At 38.1% G+C, this 23,711-nt stretch overlaps 2 protein-coding genes across 7 annotated transcripts in view; both read right to left on the bottom strand.

Moving 5' to 3' along the window:
- Nucleotides 1–4,077: 4,077 nt before the first annotated feature.
- On the bottom strand, nt 4,078–12,495 carry rab11bb (RAB11B, member RAS oncogene family, b). The gene is made up of 5 exons (XM_053486605.1): nt 12,280–12,495; nt 10,636–10,831; nt 7,585–7,778; nt 5,456–5,536; nt 4,078–4,452 (listed from the first exon to the last, which is right to left on the bottom strand). Exons 1-5 carry the CDS (start codon nt 12,317–12,319, stop codon nt 4,307–4,309), a joined length of 657 nt encoding a protein of 218 aa, XP_053342580.1. The 5' UTR covers nt 12,320–12,495; the 3' UTR covers nt 4,078–4,306.
- A 9,130-nt stretch (nt 12,496–21,625) lies between these two features.
- pip5k1cb (phosphatidylinositol-4-phosphate 5-kinase, type I, gamma b) overlaps nt 21,626–23,711 on the bottom strand; it is a 43,070-nt gene continuing 40,984 nt past the window's right edge. For 2 of the 6 annotated variants that reach the window (XM_053486446.1, XM_053486448.1), the window contains one exon: nt 21,626–21,783. In XM_053486446.1, the coding sequence (XP_053342421.1) occupies nt 21,781–21,783 (3 nt within the window). In that variant the 3' untranslated portion in view covers nt 21,626–21,780. Of the gene's footprint in view, nt 21,784–23,294; nt 23,533–23,711 lie in introns of those variants that run through there. The other 4 variants (XM_053486445.1, XM_053486442.1, XM_053486444.1 and 1 more) reach the window with 4 other exon arrangements.

Genomic DNA, 23,711 nt, shown 5'->3' with positions numbered 1-23,711 from the left:
GGTTTTGTTCTTAACATCACCATCTGGACTGAGAATTGTGCTGTCATGGTGAACTTTAGCAATCTCTCTCTTTTTTTTCAACCTTTCTCCCAAAAACTCACTATGTGGCCTTTGATGGAGAATGTTGGAACAGAGGCATACAGAGGCATGTCCTGCAGCTTTTGGAGCATCTGCAAAGATTACCCTTCAATCAAAGTTCAGTAAGATAGCATGAGATTAAATTGGGTTTGCACAATGCAAGTTCCCAAGATTCTGTAACCCAGTTCAACATCAAGTTTTAGCATAAAATGTATAAATGCTTCATATAGTTTAGATCCAATGTTTATAGCACAGTGAAGTATTTCAAAATCACTCCTAGGAATTAAGGTGAAAGCTAATTTAGGGCTAATAATACTCCTACCTCAGAGTAGGACATAAAAGTTGTTTGTGAAGCCAACAACTCCATGAAACCAGTGATGCGCATGATTTCACATTATGAATCATCACTGTTGCAAAGTTGCATCTTCACTGTTAGTAACATGTATAAATGGACCAATGGACCAGTTGCATAGCACACAAGATCTGTCACAAATAGTATTCCATTTTTGTCCAAATCTGTTTTAATGAGCTTCGTGTCATTCAGTTACCATTAGTTATCATCTAACCTTTAATCATGTCTATGTCTGAATGCAATTTCCATGCAACTCCTAGCCAGTTAGGACCTTTCCGGAGCACTCCTATTTTTTGTTAAAGATAAAAGTGATTTACTACTTTAAGAATGTTTATAAATTGCACATACTTCTAAAAGTAGGACCAAAATTGCACCACTGAGAATTTTTGAACACCTACAGTAGGAGTGATTTAGTACTCGAAGTATGGACTTAGCTTAAACATTACTACTGTGTTTCTACTACCCTAGGATGAGGTGCAGAATGACCTGATTTCATCTCATAGTGCTCTCCATCTCTGAATATGAATGAAATAAGGATGCAGCTTACAACACTTGAGCAGCATCTCATCAGGACAGGGGAAGAGAAGCTGAACATGAGCACTGAGCTCCAAAAGAAACCAGATGCCTCTGAAAACAGGGTCCAGTCCCACCAGCTGAAGATGAGCTCTTCTCAGTACTTCATCCTATCACTGAGGAATTATCTCCACCGGTCTAAAGAAAAAGTGGAGACTGAAAAATCAAACTGTTGAAGCAAAGACTTCTTAACTTACAAGAAAGCAGAAAGTTTATACAGAAGGACTTGGACATATAAAGGATCTCTCTTGCACCCTTTGGCAGCAGTTGAGAGTCACAGAGGAAAAGAATCATGCACTTCAGTAAGCACTGATGGTATGCAAAGCAAAGGTTCAGAAGGTTGAAAGAGAGAACCGGAGGTTAAGAGCAAGGAAGAGTGTGAGAAGAAGATAAGGAATCTAAGCAAATGGCTTAATGGAAAAGACAACCGGCAGAGATCAACACAGATAACCTGCAGAGGGAGCTAAAAATGTACCTGGAGAGAGAAAGAGAACTATGAAGAAAGCCAAGGCCAAAAAAAAAAAATTAACAGAGTCAGAATTAATCTAGTCCACAATTTCAAAATCTTCCATTTGCACTTCTTCTTTTTCTTTAAACCATTATCTTTAGTTTCTAATGTTTTGTCATTCATGATCAAGTTCATCCAATTAGGCGTCTTCGAAATGTATAACAGACATCAGCTGATGAAGCACAAGAAGTGGAAACACCTGGTACATGACTGCCTTAAAAAGAACGTAACCAAGAAGTGACCAGTCTCCTCCAGATTCCTTCTAGCAGTCTGAGTGGGGAAAGCTGAAGATGTCTACTGAGCTCTAAAAGAACAACACAGAGAGCATGGGTCAATCTCACCAGCTGGAGCTGAGCTCCTCCCAGCACTCCATTCAGTCACTGAGAGATGATCACCCCCAGTGGGAAAAAGAGTTAAGGCAAAACTTATGAAGTTTAAATAAAAGGCGGCAGAGCACCATAGGTGACTTGCAGTGGAAGTCTTAAGAGGACTATACAGAAATCCAAGGCAAAAGCACAACGCTGAAGTAGTACAACTGCAGCACAGTTTAGATAAGGCCGACAAGGAGGCTGACCTGAGACACCAGTGTGTGGGGGGGTAGCTCAGGAGTTGCTGGACTTCTGATTAGAAGGTCCCAGGTTCAAATCCCAGCACAACCAAGATGCAACCGCTGGGCCCTTGAGCAAGGCCTTTAACCTTCAAGTACTCGTGTGTAATGAGATGAAAATGGTTTGGGTGTCTCCTAAATGACATAAATGTAGGTTTTCTCCAGTTTTGTTGGTCTCCTCTGGATCCACCATGACCCTGAGCAGGATTAGGGACATCGCTTTTAGTTTCTTTTGTCCTAAGTCCACTCAGAATCACTAGCAAAAAAAACACTTTTTGAGGTTATTTTTTCTATTTTTTTTATTTCAAAAGAGTTTAGCATTACAGTATGCATTATTATGGCTAAAGAGTTTCTCTGGATCTGCCCGGCTTTGCAGACCTGATAGAGCTGAAATATTTGAGTTTCTTGGGTGTCTCAGCAAAAAGATTCATTTAAATTTGTTCACTGATTCATTCAGTCAGATTTCCTGTGCGATAATCGATATAAAGGTTCTGTTTATTAATGTTTTTGGTTTAACTTTTTTTTTTACTTAGAAAAGGAACAACAGAAAAAAAAAATGCTATTTTGTGTAACTTTATACTCATGTCCACATGGATACCTCCTTAATCCAATGCTGTTTGAAAAAAAATTAAAAAGACAATTGAACTTACCAGACTCTCAGCAAAAAAATGGAGTACTCAATTTACGTCAAGATGGATTTGTTGAGTTTACTGACGTCTGCGGCAAAGAAAGAAAATTCTACTTGAGAACATTTTGATTTTAGTATTTTGGCCATTTTTAAAGAAAATAGTTATGTTCTATGGGGTTGTGTGCGGATTGGATGGTCCATTGTGGTGACCCCCTTGACGGGAGCAGCTAAAAAGACCGACAACAACTCTGCACGTTAATGTTGTCTGTCGTAAATTACTGACGATCTTCCTATCCTTGCTGAAAGTAGAATTCTTAACATGTCTAGGACAATTAAAACTCAAAGTATTAAGGCAAGTTGATGCTTTACTGTCAATAAAAAAAAAAAAACATTTTTAATTTAACTTTAAGCCAAATGCATTTTTATTTCATACATATGCTGAAATGATCATCCAGTTTGAAATGCTGCACGATTGCTTTTTTTTTAATCTGATTTTGTTCTGCACAGACCCGACTGATCAGTCTGAGCTCCTGACTGATGCAAAAGAAAAGCATTTAGAGTTATTTAGAGGAGAAAAGCACTGATCACTTGGAGACCTGTCGCAGGTGATCGGCTGCACTTTTAGGAGAGACTTGGTGGAATGTTAACCCTCTCACATTGATCATAGCAACACCAGCCACTCGTGGGTGCAACTGGATGTGCATGAATAGTGCTGTTGATAAAATATTTAACTAGTCTTGTTCTGTTTGACCAACAATAAAAAGTTAAATAATGTGAACAGAAACTGTTCAAGCTGGACGAAGCTAAGTATTTGAACGAACTGATTTAATCAAGTAATAACTAGCTTTCTGGCTTAAAACATTAAGTTAGATTAATGACTTTGATTTAAATCTTTTTTCATCTTTTCTTTTTTTTTGAGTGCATAAAAATACAGCATTTAAATTCATAGCACAAGCTTTTCATATTTACTCCATAACAAACAACAAAAATTGCTTATGGCAGCCAGATGTCTGCTTTCAATTTATAATAAAGTCTGTCATCCAGAGTGAGCCTTAGAGATTAACGATGGCTTGAGGCATGCTGGCTCCCACCACATATGTCACATACTAGATAAAACTATGATGCAATCCTTTATTTCATGAGACAAATGTCTCTAAAATGTTCCTCTCCTCACGATAGCGACAAAAGCAACCTCCATAAGCTCTAACAGAATGACTTCCATTAGGCCTACCACATGCTGGAAAACACAGTTTTATGGAGATTTCTTCAGGCTGCTTCATTAAACTAGGGCCATTATTTCCAGTACATTAAGTAAATGCACATCACCACGGTTTGTACTGTAAAATTTTATTTCATGTCAGAAATAAGTGTGTGCGAGTGTCTGTCTGTCTGTCTGTGTGTATGAGTGCATATGTGAGTTGAGAAGCTTTAAAAAAAAAAAGAAAAAAAAAATATATTACACAAACGAAACGGACGTCGGCGGCACGAGATGTCGAGAGAAAAAAAGTGAGATAATGGTAGTGGGGTGTGCGGTGAAGGGGGTGACGTTGGTTGTCATGGTTACAGGTTTTGGCAGCACTGCAGTTTGCTGCCCTTTTGCCCGTCCGTGGTGGGCGGCACGCTGATGTCCACCACGTTGTTCCCTGGAGACTCGTCGTGAGCTGATCGGTCAGCGATCTGCTTCTGTGATACGATGCGATAGATCTCTGCAAGACAGTGCAGAAGAGCTGGATATTATCTTATTTAATACAGTATTACTTGACGTTTGCAGAATCAGTCAAAAGCAGGAAGCTATTTAATGATCATGGGCCATATTTTAGTAATGCATAACATATGCAAGTGGAAATTTATATTCTATAGTTACATTTTAATCTTGCACAGAATCCTACCTCCACATCTTTGCTCTTAGTTTCACTGTAGTTACAGTATCATTTATGGTAGTTACTGAATAACATGCTTTAAAATGAATAACCGTATAATAAGCTGCGAGTTTATCTAGCATTACAAAAGCAACAATAGCATGCACTTCTATAAGCAGTAGAAATTTCCAATGTGTCCCAAATGAGAATAATAATCAATGTTCTTCGGGTTCTCAAAAATACGCTAGGAATCAACCTCCATAAGGTTCAATCATGATACTTTCAATTTAAAAAGGAACCCAGATGCATCCTGATCCGAACAAATCCTCATAATCCAAGTTAAGGAGCTGCTGCTTGAGCAAACTGTAGTCATGCTTTATTAAAGAGACGTTCAGATTAAACTATGCTGTTCATAAAATAAGTACAGTACATAGTTCAAAAACCTGAATTTAAAAAGCTCTGATTTATTGCAAAGCAGTACTTTAACATGAAAACCATCATAAACCAGTGACACACACCAAAACTAACAACAACAAAAAAAAACATCCTATGAATTGTTCGCACTTTATTACTACCTGAAACCCGTACTGATTAGAATCGCCTGCGCGGCCGGCCACCCCGGCCTTCGCTCATGTGCTTGAATGGCACACTGACCTGTGCATGCTTGAGTGATTACACCGGGATGTCTATTGCATCACACTGCTCTCACAAGACTGCAGTTTAATGACCTCACATAAACCTGAAACATTGCTCCAGTTGGCTGAACTATTAAAAATCATACTCACGCACGCATTTCTATAAAGTGAACAATATTCCGGCAAGGCAAAGCGCCGCCTTTGACCCGATGTACCTGTTAGAATGTTCTTGAACGCCTCTTCGACGTTGGTTGAATCCAGAGCCGAGGTCTCAATAAATGACAGGTTATTCTTCTCTGCAAACAATGACAGAGTGTTTTAGCATCTCCTGCGATCGTATAACCTCCACCTACCTCCTTTTCTTCCAATTGCTAAATGCATTGAAGTACGCCTGTTTCGCTCTCTGGAAAGTTTAGTGATGCCATTTGTTCCATAACCGTGACTAAGGACATAAGCAGACAGAATGGCTCTGCAGGAAAAACTATAAAAGTATATGACTGTCATTCACATGGCTTTGAAGTCCACCAGCCTAAATTTTTAATCCTTCTCTTTGTAAGTCTCTTTGCTGAATGCAGAATAGGATTCTCAGTTCATCACATAGACTACTGTTTCTCCATTAGAATAAATACATTTACTAGCTAGCGCACTGTGGATAGATGTAAGAGCACTGCCCACGCATGTATTTTAACATAATTGACTTTTTTTTTAAGGTTGTTGAACCTATTTGTCTGCCAGGCAACTACAAATAAAAAACTAACAGCCTTGAAAGGAAATCTGCTTGTCCTAGAAGCATGGTCTACTTATTAGTCCATGCCTGGATCTATTCCTGAAAGCTAGAATATCTCTGGCTCATTAAGCAGCAGTGTTACTAAGGAGTGTTGTTGCTGATATTCTGTCTAATGCATATTTTAAAACAGGGCTAGATTTGTGCATATAGCATATTTGCATAATTATTAGCAATTTTACCTTGTCGTGTATACAGCATAAAACAATACGTTTTCTATGTAAAATAATACATTCATCAATAATTAGAAACACAGTAAACACTCTACACTTCCCAAGATATGCCTCTGCCTTTGGTTACGCTATTACTGTACATTCATCAAATAATAATAATAATAATAATAATAATAATAATAATAATGAAAAAAATTATGAAAATGCATTTTATTTATCGAGCAATCAATCAATATTATACTACTTAATAATATTATTTGATTGCTCGTTTAATTTTGAATGCTGACCTTGGGTGAAGGGCGACTATATAAATAAAATGCATTATTATTATTATTATTATTATCCAAGCATCAGACATAAATGAAATGCATTTTTATAATAATAATAATAATAATAATAATAATTATTATTATTATTATTATTATCCAGGCATCAGTGTGTCCAGGCAACAGTAAAACAATATTAAATAAAACAGTTAACAGAGTATCGGCAAGCAACAGATATATTATAGTATAAGTCATATAAAGATGTGACTGCAGCATTACATCATGTGTCATAAGCGCTTCTGTATAAATGGGTCTTGAGTAGAGCTGTCAAGATTAACACGTTAATGCATACGATCAATTTAGAAATTTTAATGCATTACTTTTTTTTTTTTTTTTATTAAACATATGACCAAGTTTGATCCGATTGGTTTCCCATAATCGCAGTGCGGTTACCTGGCTGAGTGTGATAATGGCACGTTTAATTCAGATAATAAGTTGACTGAGGAAACATCACCAGGTGTGTTGAACAGCCAGTTTCATTATAAAAAAAGCTTCTAGATGGAAGTTTGGATAAAACCAAAATCGTATGCTGGAGCTACCGTTATAGGGAACTCCACTTTTACAAAAATATATTAATAAGCTATAAGCTGCGAGAGCGGTGGCTCAGGCGGCTAAAACACTATGTTGTTGATTTTCAGATCTGAGAATCAGGGTTCGAGCCTTGCTGTCAGTAGATTGCCACCGCATGACATGCTGGTCCCATTAAAAAAAATTTTTTTTAACATATGTTAATGTTTGAGATATTATAAAACTTCATAATCTGTTTCCATTAACCTGTTATCTTCCATTCCTTTATTCCAACATTGCACGTTTATAATACAAGTAAATCAGATTTTTTTTTAAATTGTGATTAATCGTGATTAATCACAGACTATGTTTGTGATTAACTAGATTAAATATTTGAATCGATTGACAGGACTAGTCGTAACATGTGATCCGAATGTGGTCTGACGATCTATATCATGGATGTTACCTACACAATAACATTTGCAAGTCTCACGTTCAATGCTAACCCCTCTAGAATAATACAGACGAGTCTTTTTTAATCACGTCCCTCGTACCTGCAAAAGCCCGGGCCTCGTCGGTCGGCACGGCCCTCAGGTGGCGCAGGTCACTCTTGTTGCCCACCAGCATGATGACGATGTTGTTGTCTGCGTGGTCCCTCAGCTCCTTCAACCAGCGCTCCACATTCTCGTATGTCAAGTGTTTGGCGATGTCGTACACCAGTAGAGCACCGACTGCACCCCGGTAATAGCTGCATGGTACATTAAAGACATCGATCAGTCTACACAGACCTCGTATTCTATCGATGAAAGGTTTTCGTGGTATGGTTAGGATTTCCATCAATGACGTATGTGGTTATGATTTAAAATCTTATAGGTAAGTAAGGGTGAGGATTGATGTAGCGCGAGCTACAGTATAGTCTACAAACTGAAGTGCTGAGCTACACGAGTATACTTTAAAAGAAATCATTTTTCATGCATTTGTTTGTTCATTAAGATAAATCATGCTGACAGACTCGACAATAACGGCCCCCGACTCTGAGGATGATGATGATGATGATGTAATATGGTTTTATAGAACTGTTTTGTAGAAAACAGCGACCATTTTAAAAGTTTGTCATTCTTTCACTTAACACAAGGTAAAATATGGTCATTTTTAAACAAATTTTTTTAATCAAAGCAAAATAAATGTTTATAATTTTGGCTGCAAAACAAGAACAACTGACAACCTACTGTCTTGGGTGCTCAGTCGCAATTAAAGTTAACCCAGATATACGGAACTTGTTTCTTTACTAGGATTTTTTTTCCTATTACATGTTGAGGAATACATATAATAACGCATACGGTGACCTCCATGCTGCCAACAAATAACCCAATAACGCCCTTTCCCCTTTCATTTTAAATAAGTGACCCATCTAAACCTCTTTAGTTTTGACAGGTTGAAAGCTGAGTTCAAAATGGCATTGCATGTATTCTACTAACTTTAAATTCAATCTGAAAAGGATTATACCATCATCATCATCATCATCATCATCATCGTCATCTATACTGCTTCATCCTGTACACAGGGTCGTGGGGTCCTGAAGCCTTGGACCCCAGGAAGGATCCCAGAAGGCATACACCCAATCCATTGCAGGGCACACACACATACACACACTTACACACTACGGGCAATTTAAGAACGCCAATTTGCATGTCTTTGGACTGTGTGAGAAAACCGAAGTACCCGAAGCATCAAGAACAGGTTGGAACCTGGAAACTCCATGCAGACAGATCCCAAGACAGAAATCGAACCCGGACCCTGAAGGTGCAAGGCAACAATTATAACCAATAAGCCACCATGCTGGCCCTATACTGTATATCAGTAATTAAAAAAAATTATTTCTCTACTTAAAAGACTTTTTATATTTTATTGAGCAAAACATTTTTTTTTCTTTTGTATTGTTTTGTATTATACATTATACATTGCTTCATAAGAACACACACACACATTCACACTGTATAGGGAATTTAGAAACGCCAGTTTACCTAACATGCACATCTTTGGGAGGAATCCGGAGACCACTAATCACAGGGAGAACATGAAAACTCCATGCACACAGACCCAAGGTGGGAATCAAACACGAATCCTGGAGGTACAAGGCGACGGTGCTAACCACTACGCCACAGTGCTGCCCAAATCACAATTCGGTGGTTTTAAACATATGAAAGCTGGTTTCGAAAAGAGTTCGACCCTAAAACTTGTATACATTAAAAATGTTTTAAACATGTGAACATTGATCCCAAAGTGTTAAAAGCTGCATAATTGTTTACAATAGAATTTAATGGTTTTGTAAATCCTTTGATATCTTTGACAGATCTCTTATACAGTAACTTAATAGAGGTCATAACACGATCACGGTATGACGTAAAAGTGATGATGACGCTGCCTACTGTTACAGTAAGTAAGGTATGCCTGTGACACGCCCATACTGTAGGGATGTGTGGGCGGGGATGATTGCATCCGTGACACAATAATTGCCTGTGACGTGTTCACAGCATGACATGAAAGCTGATTTCACATTTGACTACCTGCACAAAAACCATCGCCCACCGGCCATGCGGCCACCGTTCAACAATATATTTTTAGAAATAATACTTATAATATTATATATATATTGGTAACATTTTCCTAGAAAGTGCTTTTGTCCCTGTGATGGCCCCTAAGGACATTATTTAGTTTTTTACATTTTATTAATTTAATTTCACTAGCAACTACTTTGATAACGCTCTGTGCAAAAGTGATCTAGCTAATAACTGAGTTAGACGATGGCATCCGTGAGCCTGTTTAACTGACCAGCGGCCACATGAACGTGTAGTATGGCCTACCAAAAGAACATTTTACATACATGCTGCACTGCACACTAATATTCTCTACTATAAGAAGAATATGTGATAAAGCAGAACAATATGGGATATGCAGTGTACAGTATACGTCTTGAACAAGTCCGTATCTACTGTACAATAGACGCTTTAATAGAGGAATGTGCAGGGCAGCCTAATTAGCAATCCAATGTGTTACCAAAAAAAAAAAACAATGTAATGGATTGTTTCCTTTGGTCTCCAAATTAACATGTCCAATAAAGCCATGAATACAGTAAATTAGCATTAGTAGCACAAACAGGTTGACAGAAGATCTTAGGACATTAAAGAAAGGTATGAGACTTCTGGAGGGCGTGTCCTCTTCTTCGAGATGTCTGAGATGGAGAAGAGCATTTGTGACTTTAATTAAGAATATATAAATTAGCATTTTGGGGGAAAGTAAGCTAGCATGTCACCATGGTCACGCTGGTCTGGTCTGACGGATGGGAAGGAGATCGGACACTTAAAGGATGGTTTTAAGTCGGTCTCGTTTGATGGTTACGTAAGAATTTTTTTGACATAAAAAATCAGCTAAGACTGTAAGCCTCTTAAGCCTAGAATGATTTAACCAAAACAAAGGTAAGTAATTTTGTGGATTAAGTATAATGTAATCTAACATAGTAAGGCTATTCAGAAAGAATGTACAGATGTACAACAGCCACAGGCTAGACCTACTACAAGCCTGATAGTAGCTGATGATGCACTCACGCCGAGGTGATGGCCCGGTAGCGCTCCTGTCCGGCCGTGTCCCAAATCTGCGCCTTTATCGTCTTGCCGTCCACCTGGATGCTGCGGGTGGCGAACTCCACTCCGATCGTGCTTTTACTCTCCAGGTTAAACTCGTTGCGGGTGAAACGTGACAGCAGGTTGCTCTTTCCGACACCCGAGTCCCCGATAAGAACGACTGCGGACAGCCAAAAAGCACAAAGTCAGCAAATTCCAGCGTCCTCAAGATTCAGTTTGAAATACAGCATATTTGATTTTTTTTGTTGTTGATTAGGGTATATATATATATAGGACAGACACATGCTGTGTGTTTTATCATCTGATAACAAGACAAATCCCCCCTGTATTTTATAGGCATTTAGTCATATGGTTCCACATGTGTGTAGGGTCGCGGGAGCCTGGAAGCTAAGGGCACAAGCTCACATACACACTGACACAACCAATCAGACACTATGAAAAAAACAACTTGGAAAAATCACGTCTTTGTACTGTTGGAAGAAACCGGAGGACCCGGAGGAAACCCAGCATACTCAGGTAGGATTTGAACCCACAACTCTGAAGTTGCAGGGCAGCCGTGCTTCATCAAATTCCACAACCTGGCACTCTTTTGAAGGATTTTGGTTCTATTCTCATGCCTAAGAAACCTGCAGTACAGAATACTTTATATCCTTGGGCTTCTTTGTATCCGGCTTGTCTATTAACACCGGCTTGATCTATTAATAGGTCACACTTTCTAAACTAGGTCTTTTTAGTGTGCTTCCTTTTGCATTATTTTTCACTCGCTCATCGTCCATACCGCTTTATCCTGTGTACAGCGGCGCGGTGGGCCTGGAGCCTATCCCAGGAGACTTAGGGCACGAGGCGGAGTACAGCCTGGCTAATCACAGTCACACTCACACGCTTATTCACGTATTACAGGCAATTTGGGAACTCCCAACTAGTAACAGTGTAATCTGCTTGTCTTTGGAGTGTAGGAGGAAACCGGAGTACCCGGAGGAAACCCACCAAGCACGGGGAGAACATGCAGACACGAACCCAGAGGCGGGAATCGAACCCTAACCTGGAGGTGCAAGGTCACAGTACTAACTATTATTATTATTATTATTATTATTATCTTACATTGAATCAGTCTGAATAATCAGATCTTTATCTATTACAACAATACGAATGTTTGATTTTCATAACTCTATACAGGAATAACTAAATGCACAGCCTAAGACTATTTTAACATGTATGTCTTTGGTTATTATCATCTTATTCAGTGTTATATAGGCTACATAAGGGCCTGGCCTGTCCATCCTGCGCTCACACTGGCTATAAAAACATCCAGCCGAGTAAATCCAGATGTTCTGCACATCGATCTCGACGCCTATCCATCGATGCTGCTGCGGGCGTTGATCCGAACCTGGCAAGGACAAGCGCTTTCTCTCCTGTCCCTGGGTTAATGTCAGCGATCAGGGTTTGGACACAGGATATAAATCACAGGATCTAAAGATCTGAAGTGTTATTGTGGCTCGGCACGATTTTTTTTTTTTCACGGATATCGAAGTGACTAGAAAACAAAAGGGTGATTACGAAGCGGTAACCCCCTCCCAGTGCAGGAGAATGCGGCTCCCCAGAATTTACCTTTAAACAAGAAATCGTATTCGTCGTCCCTGTTGCCCATGATGGAGAAGACGACCCTAAGCACCGAGGAGAAAGACGCACAAGCTGCGGATCGAATATCCAAATGCAAAGAGTGGGGTGAAAAAATAAAATGAAATGGGGGGGAAAAGACAATGCGCCAAGTGCTGAGTGTCACATAGAGCTGAGCGCAGGAAGAGAGAGCTCGCTGCTCTGCAGAAGGGGAGGAGTCCCGGCGCTCACACGCGCGCGCACACGCACTGACCACACGGGGGCGCCAAAAACAACACAAGCACTGCGTTTACATCCTGCTGTTTATGGATCTAAAAAAATCCTTCAGTCTATGAATTCCTAAGAGGGATATCTAATATAAGTATTATTCATATGCTGTGTCTATCTATCTATCTATCTATCTTTTTTTATTTAGGGCCCAATCACTATAGGGTGCACAGGACCCTTTGGTCTTTCAACATTTTGTGCTATTTTGGGGTCGTAAAATGATCAAAACCCCATAAAAATTGGCAGACAGGTTGGAATCTACTGCATTTAGGATGCCTGAGAGTCTGATCCCTAAGAGCCCTTGCACAAGGTTTTGCTGCATGGCTCATACACACTTGCACATATGCACACAAAACCCAGTACATATTTAGAGCGCATTGAGCTGAACAACTTTCACATTGCATGTCATGGACTCAGACTCAAGTCAGTTATTTTGGGTTGTTTGCCAAAATGTCCTCCTAGGGAATTTATACGATCGCCACCAACCCAGGCCTACAGTATATAATCTAAAGACATTGAGGATGCGAAATTGCAGAAGCATTTTCAAACATCTTAAACGGGTCAGCCATGACGATGCCTCAAACTTGTGCCGAAAAGTGGATCATATTGAGTGACAAATTTTCTTTAGATTTTTTGAAGCTGCTTTGAGATAATGACCATTGTTAAAAGCGCTATGGAAAAAAATTGAATTGAATTGAACATCACGTTCAGAGACACTTTTAGTGACATCACATTGAGTGACATCATAGTGTGATGTTTTGTTTCTAGCATCTGCGGCCTATTCTACACATGCACACATCATAACTAATTGTTAACACTCACTAACACACACATGCTTATAGATGACACACATACACAACTGGTGCAGGATGGCGATGGCGCTGGGTGCTTGGGCCCGCTCATCATTGCTTGCAACTATATGAAAATATTATTCTTTCACATGTGTGAAAGTGTTCTGAAATAACATGTAGACACCTTATAACAATAAATAAACCATATAAAAATAAATGATAAATAAGTACATCTACATTACATAAAAATAAATGTATGTGAATAAAAAGGTGAAAAAGCGTGAAACAAAATTGCACAAATCGTGAGGCAAACGAAAATTTAATATTCATGTGAAAAAATGTGTCAGTCATTTATGAGAACTGGGTTAAAATGTTTTAGTTTGCAACAAAAAATTCTATTATTTCTAAAAACGTCCTCCCAGTTGTAACATGTTTGTGGAAATGACCATCAGACATTAAAAATGTATTTAAATTATATTTAATTTCTTAAAAACATAGGTTTTGTCTTATAACCAAGTCTTTTTGTTTTTAAACTTTTATATAATTATTTCAAAATCCAATGCAGCATTTTAACAGCATTTAATTAATATAAAAAACAGGTTCTGATTTGAGTTTTTATGAAACATCCATCCTTGCTAATAACTGCAAAGTAGTAATCTGTTAAAGATATGTTCCTTAATGTAAGAAATATAGTATTTCATTATATAGAAATACACTATTTATGTGTTTGCACAGGTTGACATGCGATTATCAGCTTTTATGTCATACCTGGTCATGTCATAGGCATACCTCACCAACGGTAAGGGTAGGCAGCATCATCATAAATGTTTACGTTATACTGGTCGATTACCACCTGTATATCTGTGTACATGGAGTTTGTTGTCCCCATGCTTGGAGGGTTTTGCCCCACAGTCCAAAGACACACTGATTAGGCTAAATGGCGTTCCCAATTTGCTCGTAGTGTGTGGATGTGTGTGTGGGTGCATATATATATATATATTAAAGCTTCATGTGAAATTGTGTGAAAGATTCTGAAACCAAATGCGTACATTTCACATAACAAGCATGTGAGAGTCCACACATAAGCTTCCTATTTACAAGATAACAATAATAATCTGGCATTTTGACCATCTCGACTCCTTTGCTTTAGTAACAGACCCAGCCGAATTCGTCAGCAGGACAGGGACCGCGTTTTACTGGTTTTGTAATATCCTGGAACTACTGCATGTGCAGGTCAATAGCTCTTTTGTTTTGGGAGCTGTTTGGTTCTCCTCATGGGGATGGATCACAACAAACCTTTTGTATGTGTGCAACCTCATGTAGTCGAAACCAACAGCAGGATTCCTTGACATGGGGAGCATGTTAAATACCTCTGGGTCTAACCCTTTAAGCCACCCTGTGTTTTATGAGAGAACTCAATCTACCATTATTATTATAACAAATGATTAGCTAATACTTAGTTACTTAAATAATGGTGCCAATGATTTATTCAGCCTATTTGCATAACAATATTTAACACTGTGTTTATGTTATACAGTAAGTGATTAACCCACCTATCGGCATCTAGGAATCTCTGTAGTCCAACTAGGAACCATGGAGACCAATAGTGATTATCAATGTATTTATTCCTATTTTTTCGTCTGACCTCTGGTTAATATTCACAAACGCATTAACACACTATTACTATGGGAAATTTGGGGACACTAATTGGGCTAATCTGCATGTCTTTGTACTGTGGGAGGAAACCGGGATACCCCAAGGAAACCCACCAAGTACGGGGAGAACATGCACACAGACCCAGAGGTGGAAATCGAACCTGGAACATGGAGGTGCAAGGCAACGGTGCTAACCACTAAGGTACCATCATTATCCTGTCACAATATTAGCTTCTCAGCAGGGGTTAGAAAAATGAAGGCTGCGCTCCGTTCTGGTGGATACATCCTGGCGGACGACAGGATGATAAAGGCCACAGCCAGACAGGAACGCTACCGGGCCATCACCTCAGCGTGAGTGGACCATGAGCTACTACTCTATATCACGCTTTAGTAGGCCTAGCCTGTGGCTGTTGTGCATCAGTACTGTCAGAGGAGGCTAACGATGTTAGCTTAAATCATACTCCTTGAAAGAGGGAGACAAGCCCTGCAGAAGTCTCTTATATTTCTTTCAAATGTTCACCTATTTATGCTACTAATGCCAAATTATTTATGACTTCATTAGGCTTCATTTGGAGACCCAAAGAAACAATTACTTTCATTGTTTTTTGGTAGCACAATGGATCGCTAATTAGGCTGTCCTGCACACTCCTCTATTAAAGCGTCTATTGTACAGTAGACAATGTATACTAGTATATTGTTCTACTCTAAAACATGCTGTTCTTTACGATAGTAGTACGGAATATCAGTATTTGTAATAATGGAATAAAGCAAGGAAAAACTTGGCATTCAAAAACCAACAGTAGTGCAATGTGATACTGTAACTAGTATAACAAGCTAACTAACTGTGGAATAAACAAAAAACTAAAGTCATCACAGAGACTACAGTACAGCACTTTGTAAAAAAAAAAAATCAATAAAAGTATGGTACTAAATATACAACAACAACAAAAAAACATCCATCCAATGTGGATTAGAATTATTTTGGTCGTCTAGGCAGTAGATTAGTAAAAAGTAGCAGGTGCTAAGTAGCATATTGTTCACCAACTGCGTTGTTGTTTTATACATAATGCTTCGAGGTGGGTGTAGCAGTCAGACAGTATACAAGAAATTAATTAAAAAACAAACAAACAAACAAAAATGACCAGCAAATCATACTTCATATTGTAAACTAAACAATTAACACATTTTCCTTTAATGGAACATGAAATCTATTTCTGTAGAAAACAGCTTCGCAGTGTAAAATCCTATTACATCATCATCATCATCATCATCATTATCATCATCCGCGGGTTCGGGGGCCGTTATTGTCGAGTCTGTCAGCATGATTATTATTCTCAGTGAACAGACAAATGAAAGATTTCATAAAAAGTGCATAAGAAATGAGTTACATTTTTAATAAAATTATAGTATTGTATCTCAGCCACAGTATTTCATCAATCCTCACCTTTACTTACATTCTGTATAAGAAATTCTGAATTATAACTACACACATCATGAAGCCATTTATGGAAATCCTAACCATACCACATGTCATTTCATCGACATAATACGAGGCCTGTGTAGAGCTGATCGATGTCTTTAATGTACCATGCAGCTATTACCGGTACTGGTGTACGACATCGCTAAGCATTTGACATGCGAGAATGTGGAGCGCTGGTTGAAGGAGCTGAGGGACCACACAGACAACAACATCGTCATCGTGCTGGTGGGCAACAAGAGTGACCTGCGCCACCTGAGGGCCGTGCCGACCGACGAACAAATTACTTACAAATGGACAATCAGATCTTGCCTGGCAATGTCTTCACCAAATTTCTTAACCAAACAAAATAATTTTTAAAAAGCTTTTTAATACCTTTTGTAAAAACAGAAGTTTAAATGATATGTAAATGTTATAATTATGGCAAATACTTATAAATCACACACCCTGCCGCACTACACACATCCACCAGACCCATTTGTACTAAGTGCTTTAATTATTGTGTATAAGGATGACGGATGAGGATGTGAGGATGATTCTTTTCGAAAGAATCTCGCCTAAGGAGAGTGTAATACATTCAATGCAAGTCGTGTCACGGGCTAGGCCGCCTTCGTGCACCAGAGGGAGGCACAGGATCGGTCTGAAATAACCAGGAGCGATGAGCCATGTGTCTCCTCCTGGCAACTTCAGAATAGCACACGGGCTTTCAGTGCCTCGGACTTTATTTTAGAGTCCTGGGAAAAGATTTTGCTGGTATTTTGGGTATTTTGAAATGACAGCTACAGCTTAGTTTCATTCTAAAGCCTTTTCCTCTGTGCTTGGCTGATCTCACCATGTCAACCTAACCACCTTCTCCAGTTCAGCTTAAAAATATACAGTAACAGCAGCAAAATTGGTTACTGGTTAGCTTTCTGTAGCAAGCGGTTAGACAAAGTGTATTTCTTTTCCTGGCTTTCCTGATTTTACAGTAAGTTTAAGATTAAGCACTTCATGATTATGCTTTTAATTTTATTAGAATAAGTATTTTCTTAGATTATTATTATTGGTATAAGTATTGTTTGATGGCTTAATCAGTTTCCTTATGTTTCCCAGCCACAGTGGCCCAGGTTCCACTACATGTGATTACAATACAATCTTTAGCAATGTTAGATTTGTTCACAAAAAGTGCTTTATAAATAAAATACATTATTATTATTATTATTATTATTACAAATAATGTTAATTTTAAAATATCTGTATGTCTCAGTGCAATGTTTTCAGTGTGCAAATCCAGCAATCTTTGTAAAACACTCTTAGACAGGTTTGATTAGCATACAGTATATCTCTGTTCACATCAGCAAATATTAGCATTTACTATGGTTTATTTACAGCATAATTATCAATGTTTGCTGACCTGCTGTACATGCTAGTATTGTGACACTAAAACCGAACGTTTACTGTATATCTGCTGTTCATTTTAACAAGGTTCACATTGTGCATCGACTGATTCTGTACTCCAGCTGTTCTACTTTGTCTCTCTCTCTATAGTGCTCTTCTGACTCACACATTCCTCCTTTCCCGACACCTTCAGCTTCCCTCGCTCGTCGTCTGTGGTGCCCTGCAGCCTGCTGTTTAACCTTTCATGCAACCCTTTCCTTATCTCGTCAATGCACTATTTATCGCTCATGACCTCCCATGCTTTCTCTCTTTCACCCTCTCTCTTTCAGGCTCTTTCACCCACGCATGGCATACCATCAGTGTTTCCCTGAGGGTGCAATTCTTTTTCACCGTGGTTCTCAGCTGGTTGTCCAAGTCCTTCTTTATGAACTTAGTGCCCTCTTTGCTTTAAAAGTTCGATTTTCTCTTCCTTGTCCTTCAGGTCCACTTTTACGAACGGAGGAGCTCAGCTGCAGCTGGAGAGATTAGACCATTAGACCAAGACCTCTTTAATCCCTTGGTGCTGTCATCTGCGTCCTTACGGCGTCCATCTCAGAGAGGTAGAGAGTATGATTAGATGAAATCAGGGTATTCTGCACCTTATTCTGGGGTAGAAGTAATGTTTGAGCCAAGTAGACCAGGACTGTGCTGATTACATCTAAACTATTATATGGAGCATTTATATACAAAGGGTCTTCAAGTCAAACCGGGACATTTGATTGTTTAGAATACAGAACAGGAGGCATGTGAGAGGGAAAACTCAGATACCATTAAGGTAGAAAGTTTCCTCATGATTGGACTGCCTGCTTCACATCTGAAACCCTGGCCTCCCAGGAACTCCTTTAATGCGCCAAATATGTACAGACGGTATGTACGGTCTTCCTTAAAAAGTTTGCACCATTCAAATGTTTTTCTGCAACTAAGAGTCTCATCATGGTACTGTTCTTGAAGTCTTCTGTAACTGTCAATCGCTTTTAAGCCCTCAGTTCAGCTATGGACATGTTTTTAGAGGTGAGAGGAAACTGGTGAAACTGGAGGAAACCCATACAAACAGGAAATAAAAAACAACACACAAACACACACGCCGTATGTTTTAACCAAAAAGAGTGTCTTACAATTTAAAATAATAAATAAACCCATTATTTTTAAGTACAATTTTATTTTGTACACCATGAATCATCCACTGATCTGTACACACACACACACACACACACACATACATACAGGGCATCGGTTTAGAGATGGACACACAAATATCTCAACAGAGCTTCTTAGTGCGGAGTACATGCAATGCCTTTGTGGAAAAGATTGTTGGAAATAAATTCTAACAAAGCACATCTTTCTCAACACACACACACACACTCAGACACTCATATGCACAATGACTACTGCGGATTTTTTTTTTTCCCACACTACATAAAAACATTAAAGCTTTACACCAGACGTCTCAACACTTAAAGCTTCAGACAAACTCAGTTTGGAATACAGGACAAGACATTTTCCTTACTGTATTAACACATCCCGTCCTAGTTTTTTTTTTCCTACATGCAATCAAAAATAAAAGCCCTACCAATGAAAACATACACCACTATCATGATTGTAACATATGTACATTATAGCTACAACACAAGCTGTGTTGTTATATTTGGAAAAATAGCACACTGATTATGAACATGTCTGGAATTGTATCCGTTCTTATCGGCTATGAAAATAATTTACCCAAATGATGCACTCACACGTAGAATGTTGTGACGGTGTGGATTATACTGCTACACCGAAATCTACAGAGACCCCAGAGGGACAAAAAAGAACAGAAAATGAAAAAAACTGAAAAAAAAATTCTTATTTTTATTAAAAAAATAATTATCATTATTATTATTATTATTATAAGAAGAAAACGTTTTTGTTTTTTTTTTTAATCTTTGAGAAACCCAGAGTTACTTGTATAACTCTGGGTCTTTTAAATTGTGGTTAAAAACACGATTTTAGTCCCACATCCTACTTTAGGTTTCTAACCAATCAAAATCGAGACTAAATTTTTGTAACCAATTATATGCAGAAGGTGGGATTTCTATAGTTTAGCACACTGCAAAAACAATCTTAGCATCTTAACAAGCGAAATATTCTTGAATTTAGCCAAAGAACAATAATTTCTTAAGATAAGCTTACAACAAACCAAATATAAGATTATTCCTAATCAAATTATGCAAAATGCCTATGTATTTATATCTGCTAAGACATTTTTCGCTTGCAATTTTAGCAACATTTGACTAGAAATAAGCTGATTAATCTTATATTTGGTTTGTTGTAATCTTTTTTTTTTTTTTTAATTATAGGTAGGTTTGGCTAAATTCAAGAACATTCCACTTCCAAAGATTTCATTTCTATTGCAATGCAATAGTTGTTTTTATAATTTGTATCATTATCATCAGTGAATAAATCACTTATTTATACATGAATGTGGTTTTGACTGATACTGAAAGTTTAAACTGAGCTAAAAACACAAAGGTTTGAGTCCTGACTTCTGAGTCTCCGTCCTCTAGGTTTCTAACCAATCGTGGACGAGACTGAATTCTTGTAACCAATCGTTTTGCAGTAGGCGTGAGTTTTTTTTTACTTAACAAAGAAGTTTGTTTCTTTTTTTTTGTGAGAAATAAATGTAAAAAAGTACTTGTCTAGCAGTGGGTCTTTTCTTTTTTTCCCCATATATTTTTATTCTTCTGTTGTTTCTCTGTTGTATTTTTGTATTTAGCGGAATTAAGCAGAAAAAATGTAAATCTATAAAGCTAAGGTGGATTTAAAAACCCAAATAATGGTAAAAAATAAATAAGAAATTGTACATATTCTATGCATGAAATAAACCTTACAAAATTTAACATGGCTTAAATAACACAAAAACTAAATCTAAACAGTTTTATAGAAATATATGATAAATGGCATTTTTAATACATTTTATTATTGGTTGACCACAGTATTGAGTACACACACACACACACATACACACACAGTTGCATGGCATTAAGACCATGGGTATCTGAGATTATCTTTTTAAATAAGAAACTAGGAATGATTTAGTAAACTAGACTGAAGTATTGTTTTCATAAAAAAAAATGACTCAATATCGATGTCCAACTCGAAACCAAATCTATTGTAAAAAAAAAAAAAAGACAAAATGACAAACGGTTGTATATCAAACGAAACAAACTGATCATAAAAACGTGACTCCTTTTTTCCCCCTATACTCACTTCTACAGTATGTTACTGAAATGAACGTCTACAGCAGTGGTGAGAGTTGGAAATACTGATGTTTTTGGGACCAGCACTCGTTCAACATTAATATCGAACCCTGAAAGGTCCTCACAGCTGTGCAGCCGTGGCTTTGTCCCAGGTACGGCGTCTGAGCCACGGCCGCTGATATGTTGTAAAAGACGTGAAAGAGCAGCATCCGTCCCCGGACCGGTGAAACTCCTGCGGCACAGCGTCACGCTGAAGACTTACTGCAGTGATGAAATTATGTGAATGTGAAAGGATGGATGGAATGTACAGAAAAACAATAATAATAATAAAGGAAAAAAAAGATCACTCAGACATGATAGAGTGATTACGGTCTCTGAGGGAATGGTCAGATCTGGATAACGCAGATGCGACTGATGCGATAAGACTGCTTTGCTTTATCACAATCAGGGCATAAAGGAGATTCGGGAAAAGGACTGAACATCAACTGGCTGATATTCTTTTTTTTTTAAGTTCTGAAAAGTTCCAGATAATTTTTTCCCTACACGTTGCTTGGCAAAGCAAAATCCCTTCTGCAGGGCACATGGGCGTGACCGAGGAACAGACAGACCAGCTTCGAGTTCAGCCATCACTTATCACGCTGAATACAGTTTTACTGAAAGGAAAGAGAGAGAGAGAGAGAAAGAGAGAGAGAGAGAGTTAATAAAGACAATCAGTGGCTTAAAGCACTTACTAGCATCCGTACTATCCTATGGATGAGCCTCAATGTCCGTTACAAAAAATATATATGGCAATATATTGTTAAATATAATATATCAAATACATTTACATATACAGTATAGAAAACTAGTACTTATATTTATTAATATATTGCATTATATGAATGAAATATATATATATATATATATATATATATCGCAATGAAGACAATTATAAACATTATATTTATACTTAAAACATTATTGAAACTTTATGCATGCTTTAGATATATACACACACTTTTACTTTGTCAGTGTGCCCTGATTAATGCCTATAAAGTCCATTTTGTTCGAACTACATTGCAAACATTTAAGCATATTATAAAAAAAATCTAAAGAAATAGATACATTCAGTCAAATTCAATATATTATGAATTATATTGTTGAATATAAAATTACATACATTAAGATATACATTTGAATATATTTCTCAATATATGAAAAGTGGCAATTCCTTATGTGTTTTTTTTTATATCATAAGATATTATTCTGTATATAGTGAATATGAATTTTTTTTTCTGTTAATAATTAGTATCAACTTATGTAGCAATGAGGAATATTAAAATAACGTTCAATTGTGACAGTTTATATATTGAGAAATATATTTCCTTCGCATAAGGAATAAGCACACACAGTCCACACACACACAGAGCTGGAATCTGACATATGAGTATGTTCTGAACAATGCTCTCCAAACCCAGACTGGCCCGTGTCACTCTGTAGTGTCCGGACTGACCTTGCTTACTGTCTCCACTGCCCGCTGCTAGTGCTAATGAAGCAGAGCTATCACTATGTGAGGAACACAACACAGGTGTTACAGATAAATAATCAACACCAGGGTGCTGAGAAACGAGTTACAGCCCAGGAGTTTATCATTCTCCTATAAACATTTGTTCTGAAGTGGTTTATTCCCCTTATGAAATAAAACCTTTTATGCTCCCTCGCAACTAAAGCATTTTTTTCTAATTAGTCTCACTAACAGGTTGGTTTCTTATGGACACAAAGCTGTTTAGTCTCAATCCTGTTTTTACTTTAAATATTAAATGTAGCTGTAATTCTACCGCTGATTTATCTATAACTTCATCGTATGTTTTTACGTGGGCTCTCTATTTTGTCCGGACCACATTTCCTTCACAAAGGATAAATTCTTCATGAATGACACATTGTCCTTCAAGGGGGTCAATTTTATATATAATGTATATACACTACTTTTTGCTCTCTATCTATCTATCAAGCAGAATAGTGAACGTGACACAGCTGTAAGAAAAGAAGCAGTGCCAGGTACATTATAATGTGCACGTGTTTACCTGCTCTCTGTAGGAGGAGGTGTACAGTAGTGAGAATAACTAATAATTGTGTTTTTCTTCTTACAAGAGGGAGTGCATTAAAGGGATAAATGTACAAATGTACAAATGGACAAATGTACAGAATAGTAAGTGACTGAAAGAAACCATGAGCGCAGGAAATATAGACTAGAAGGGATTCTCTTCATGTGGGGATCCAGGACGAGAGTCGTGCAGGCTTTCGTTTTTTACTTTCAGTTTGAGTCCCAAACTTACTGCCTCGCTCTCTCCATCAGACACGAGCTGAGGCTCGGAGCCACGGTGGTGGAGAGGGGAATAAACCCAGCGCCCGTCCTCTTGAGGCTGCAGTTCCACCACCAACACAACAGCAGGGGGCGTCACAGAGGTACACGCACACAGACAGATGGCCACGCACCACGGACAGCATGAGAGAAAGACAGATAAAGAGACAAGAGTGCTACAGATAGAGACAGCAAAGGCGTGAGGTGATTTACGGCAACATTCATGCAATCAGGACGCTT

This window comes from Clarias gariepinus, chromosome 25 (assembly GCF_024256425.1).
Source record: "Clarias gariepinus isolate MV-2021 ecotype Netherlands chromosome 25, CGAR_prim_01v2, whole genome shotgun sequence".
Classification (NCBI taxonomy): Eukaryota; Metazoa; Chordata; class Actinopteri; order Siluriformes; family Clariidae; genus Clarias; species Clarias gariepinus.
This window is presented reverse-complemented; position numbering and strand designations above follow the sequence as displayed.

Excerpts from the sequence above, each read along its gene's own strand:
- rab11bb (XM_053486605.1), bottom strand. The coding sequence starts at position 12,319 with ATGGGCAACAGGGACGACGAATACGATTTCTTGTTTAAAG. Across the intron at positions 10,832-12,279 it reads ATACGATTTCTTGTTTAAAG|TCGTTCTTATCGGGGACTCG; the intron begins GTAAATTCTGGG and ends GGCTGTCCGCAG. Across the intron at positions 4,453-5,455 it reads GTTCAAGAACATTCTAACAG|AGATCTATCGCATCGTATCA; the intron begins GTACATCGGGTC and ends ACTGTCTTGCAG.